Source organism: Penaeus japonicus, unplaced genomic scaffold (assembly GCF_977035675.1).
Source record: "Penaeus japonicus unplaced genomic scaffold, GWHDUDI00000001_assembly GWHDUDI00000032, whole genome shotgun sequence".
NCBI classification, from domain to species: Eukaryota; Metazoa; Arthropoda; class Malacostraca; order Decapoda; family Penaeidae; genus Penaeus; species Penaeus japonicus.
The window spans coordinates 19,450,185-19,455,184 of record NW_028234434.1 but is presented as its reverse complement, the minus strand read 5'-3'; the positions used below and the strand labels follow the sequence as shown (position 1 = coordinate 19,455,184).

General features: G+C 33.5%; 1 protein-coding gene across 3 annotated transcripts in view; it reads right to left on the bottom strand.

The window, feature by feature from the left end:
* The window catches only part of LOC122246963 (bumetanide-sensitive sodium-(potassium)-chloride cotransporter), a 101,791-nt gene that overhangs the window by 10,758 nt on the left and 86,033 nt on the right, over positions 1-5,000 (bottom strand). For all 3 annotated transcript variants that reach the window (XM_043005827.2, XM_043005825.2, XM_043005824.2), the window contains exons 5-16: positions 4,876-5,000; positions 4,549-4,680; positions 4,311-4,425; positions 3,806-3,945; positions 3,500-3,611; positions 2,775-2,905; positions 2,398-2,629; positions 1,989-2,110; positions 1,378-1,513; positions 956-1,167; positions 683-817; positions 212-318 (exon numbers count right to left, since the gene is read on the bottom strand). The exon at positions 4,876-5,000 is cut by the window's right edge and continues 3 nt beyond it. In XM_043005827.2, the coding sequence (XP_042861761.1) occupies positions 212-318; positions 683-817; positions 956-1,167; positions 1,378-1,513; positions 1,989-2,110; positions 2,398-2,629; positions 2,775-2,905; positions 3,500-3,611; positions 3,806-3,945; positions 4,311-4,425; positions 4,549-4,680; positions 4,876-5,000 (1,699 nt within the window). The remainder of the gene's footprint in view (positions 1-211; positions 319-682; positions 818-955; positions 1,168-1,377; positions 1,514-1,988; positions 2,111-2,397; positions 2,630-2,774; positions 2,906-3,499; positions 3,612-3,805; positions 3,946-4,310; positions 4,426-4,548; positions 4,681-4,875) is intronic.

Genomic DNA, 5,000 nt, shown 5'->3' with positions numbered 1-5,000 from the left:
ACATGTATCAAGAACATGTTTAACATTTTGACACCAATGCACCACAACATTACATTTGCAAAAGCAATATCTACAATGAAGATCTGGAGATTATTTAACTTGGAAATACATTATTTTCCAAAAATATCCTATGTGACACATAACTACAACTTTATACTTTATCTGCAAATACCATTTTTAATATTAATTCTATATATCAAGTCACACTTACTGTAGGGTATTGAAGTAAGCACGGAGTTCCAAACGGTCACATTTAGCCCAGTTTGACTTGTATCCAAGAAGTACAATATTTGGACGAAGTTTTCCCAATCCGACAAGCTGTAGATAGGTTACAATAGTATTTGTTTAATAAAGTCTAGAAGTAGAGCAAGTAAATTCTCCAGTGGATTTGGAAAGAGGGTAAAAAAAAGTTTCTGAAGAAGACCTAACAAGGTCAATATTCTGGTAAGATTAACTCTATATAGATATAAACACTATTTCCTTTATCATCAGCTTAACCATACAACCCTTCAATTTTCTTTTCATACAAAGTTTATTATGTTCATCTATATCACATGTAAATTAATTTCCAAACTCTACAATTTCGATTAGATGAAGAAAGCTATGAAATGATATACCAGTATAACTAAAACAATATAATTTCTAAAAGTTAATAGAAATGGATAAACATATTCTTCTTTACCTGGAATAAGTTCCTAGATCCTTCCTCAAGGTTGTTAGCTTCAACAATGGAGTAGAAAGCACGAATCTTATGACGGGTAAGCCAGTTGTAAGCTCTCCTGGTCAAGGAATTACGTACTCGCTGTGTCTGAGGGCCCTGGATTACCAAAGAGAAACAGATGTAAAACATGAAAATGCATCTACAAATGTGACACATCATTATCTAGAGAAAAAAAAAAAGAGTTACATGTAATGATAGAAGGTAAAGAAAATAGAATAAAAGGCAGCACTGTACCTGAATAACGTGTCCACAAGCAAGGAGGGAAATATTCTTTGTAATGCTTTGTGCAAAGTCCAAAAGAGGAGGCCTTGTACCAGGAGGTCCAGTCAGAACAAGGAGCTGAGGACGGTAGTTCTTGACATGCTCTTCTACAGTGATCAGGTCGAGAGTGGATTTCAGAGCAGACACGTAAGTCTGTGCTTGAGTTGATGAGCCCCAGTTGACATCTGCCAATGAAAGAAAACAAGAAAAATATATAAATATATATACTATCGTAAATAATCAATTGTTCACAAACAAAAGAAATATTCACAACAATCTATGCACTCATGAAATATCAAACAAGGTAGAAAATACACAACTGCAAATTCTGATGCCAATCAAAATTAAATCAACACTCACTTACACTTACACACACCATTATCCATTTCACTTACCAGGCTTGCGGTACGCCACGAAGAGGTACAGGGTCAGGATGACAATAAAGGTGATCAAAGCAGTTTTCCAATCAATCAAGAACATCACTATCAGGCAAAGGATGCCACCAACAAGACTCACCCAAGAGTTGTAGTACTGTGGAAAGTATAAAAACAATACAAATTTTAGGAATATTCATTATTATTTATCATGTAAAATAGAAAGGGGGAGATCCATTATTTTCATCTTATTCTCACTTTTCAATAAAACTGTTTTGTGTTTGGTGGCTTTTTCTGTTCAGTGTATACATATCTATGCTTGTATGTACATGTGTAAATATCAATGTAAATATACATATATGTATGTATATATACATATACATATATATATATATATATATATATATATATATATTTGTATATGTATATATTTATTTATATATATATGTAAAAATGAAAATGTGTGTATTTATGCAGGTATATGTATTTATGTATATATGTATATGTATACATATATATATGAATATATGTATGCATGTATGAAATGTTATATATGCATGTATGTAAGTATGAAATTTATGTATATATGCACATTTGAAATTTGATGCATTTATAAATATGATAGTCCCTACCGTGAATGATGGACGCCAGCCAGGAGACTTAATCAGTGATGCGTGGAAGCAAGAAAAGTTGATGAGACTGTAAGCCGCTAAGAAGAAGTTACTGAGAAGTGTTGAGACAAGATTCAAGTCACCTGTTGGTTTATAAAGAAAAATTAAAAAATAAAAATTATGTCTAGGATAAATTGGATATATGGTCAAGATTGGGTTGAAAAAATAACAAGTCATGTTTCTTCTTATTTACAACTCAAACACACACACACATATGTATATACATATGTATATACATATATACATACATACATACATACATTATATATATATATATATATATATATATATATATATATATATATATATATATATATATATATATATATATATACACCCAAAATGAGACCATAAATGGCTATCCACGCACCAATCATGATACAGATGAAGGATATCACAAACACTAAGATGTATCCACGGACGGGATCATTATTGGCTCCATAACCCCTGGAGAAGCTGTAGATGCCGGGATAAAGCTTATCCTTGGCTAAAGCTTGTAGGACACGTGGTGCACCGACCAAGGAGGCGATGGCAGAGGAGAGAGTGGCAGCAAAACAACCTGCATAGATCAATGGACCCCAAGCGGACACCAATTCCATGACCTAGGAAAAACATTATGCGTGAGTCAAACTTTCAAGGTGATATATATATATAAGTACATCAAATGTTCATGTAAATAACAATATCAACAACAGTAGTATTATTTCACATTTACATTAAGAATGACCTGAACATAGCACTCCATACCTGGAAGCTGTTTTGCAAGCCAAATTCACAAGTTCCACCTCCTCCATCTGTAGTACAGGACTCATTAGTGAACACTGGGTTCTCTAAGAGCTCTGTGGAGTTGACGTACGCTTCGAACATGGTGACATTTCCTACAAAGAGAAAATCAGTAATCATTATTACTCAAGAAATTCCTCACAACTCAACTAATAGGAACAAAACTGGGACAACAGCTGATCCTCTGTATTGGCAACTTGTCTTTTTAGAGAACAAGTACAGGGTTTAAAAAAAATATATAGTAAAATACAACCTGTCTATTCTCCTACTTTTACACAAACTTGGTAACACTACAAAATCAGCTGAGTGTTTGACATCAAATATCTGTCAAGTTGGTGAATTTCTATATAAAATGCATTTGCAATCTTAAGTGTTTTGCTTAAATATAGTCTAAAAATGGCAATGTAAAAAAAAAAATTCTGATACAAAGTCAAGAAATCATATAATATACATTCTGCCTGTTTCAAACAAGATTTGTACAGTAACATATCACAGTAGTCTATATACATATTTGACACATTAATGGACAAAATACAAATATTCACTACACGCTAATACATCATACACCTAAATTGGCAGACAATATGTAACTGATAGAAACTGAAGCACACCAAATCATGTTGTACAACTTCAGAACAAAAATAATCAACACAAAAAATATAAAGTACAAACATAAATTGCATAGTTACCTGAAGCATCACGGACCACTGATCCAGCAAGCATAAATGGATAGACAATGTAAGTTACAAATGTAATTCCAATGGCAAGAAGGGTGCCCTTAGGGATTGCAGATCCTGGATCCTGTAATGGAAATCAACTATAAATCATCTGACCAAGTCACACAATCCATGTCTCCTGCATGAGTCCAATAATAAATATTCATATAGAACAATAAATGAGAAAAAAAAAAGTGATTTAACTTCAATTCCAATGATGTAGAGTGAAGCCTATGCTCTATACAACGAATACCAGTTTCAATATCTACTTTCACATACCTTCAGATCACCAGAGAGGTTAGCTCCAGCAACAATGCCTGTTACAGCTGGGAAGAATACACCGAAGACACCGAAAAATTCATAGTGCACTCCATCAAAGTACCTAAAGTCTGACGCAAAGTTATGGGAAAATACTCCAGCTGAAATTGGAAAAAGAGCAAAAGAGTGAAAGTAACTGATAAAAGCTGTAAGGAGTAATTGTAATGGTACCGATGTATAGGTGATATTCAACATTTATCTTAACTAGGCAGGAATGTCTATGAATACAGAACAAAATTTGTGATGTTTCTGAAATTTAAGATCACTCTCCCATTCTATTACATAGTGAAATTCTAATCAAAGAAAGATTACAAAAAAAGATACACAGCCACAATTAGTAGAAAATAAATCATAAAAGAATAATTAGTTTAGTTATGCTATTCTTACTATGGCTGTGTTTCATCCTATCTGTGTACAAACATTAATGCATTGATTTTTTGGTTAAAACATACACTCTTATACTTACATGACATGCCAACAAAACCTTGGGAGCGTTCCAAATTATCCAGTGGGCCCATGAAGAAGCCAATAACAAAATCAATCTGAGATCCAATGAGCAGGAACAGAAGACCCATTTGTACCTGTAAAGAGGTCAATCCATAAATGAATATTGTGAGCTTTTCATGTGCTTGGTTGCTCTCTCACTCACTTTCTATCTCTCTCCCAAATAATAATGAATATACAAATGATAGATAGAGACTTACTCTTGTCACCCAGTCCATGCCAACGATAGCCAATGCCAATACTGCTATAAGTGTGATGGTGCCCACAATACGAGTGTCATTGATAGCTCCATCCACAATTTGAGCATTGTTAAAGTAGTACTTCAGTAAATCCTGTATTAAAAATAGAAGGCATTCATAATTACTCTTTAATCATAAAACAACATCTATCATTATCTTCCTGACATTTCAAATTAAAGTAAAGTCATAGTAAAACCATACTGTCTTTATATTTTCACACTAGAAAAAGAAAGAGCTACAATGCCCTGAAGAAAAATGTTACTTCCATTAACTCCTATTAACACAAACCTGCAAGGAATCACAGAAACCAATGATGTAAGTAGCCGCAGCAATGGAATTAGCGAGGGTAAACATAAGTCCAATGGAGCCTCCAAACTCCGGGCCAAGTGAACGGGAGATCATGTAGTACACAC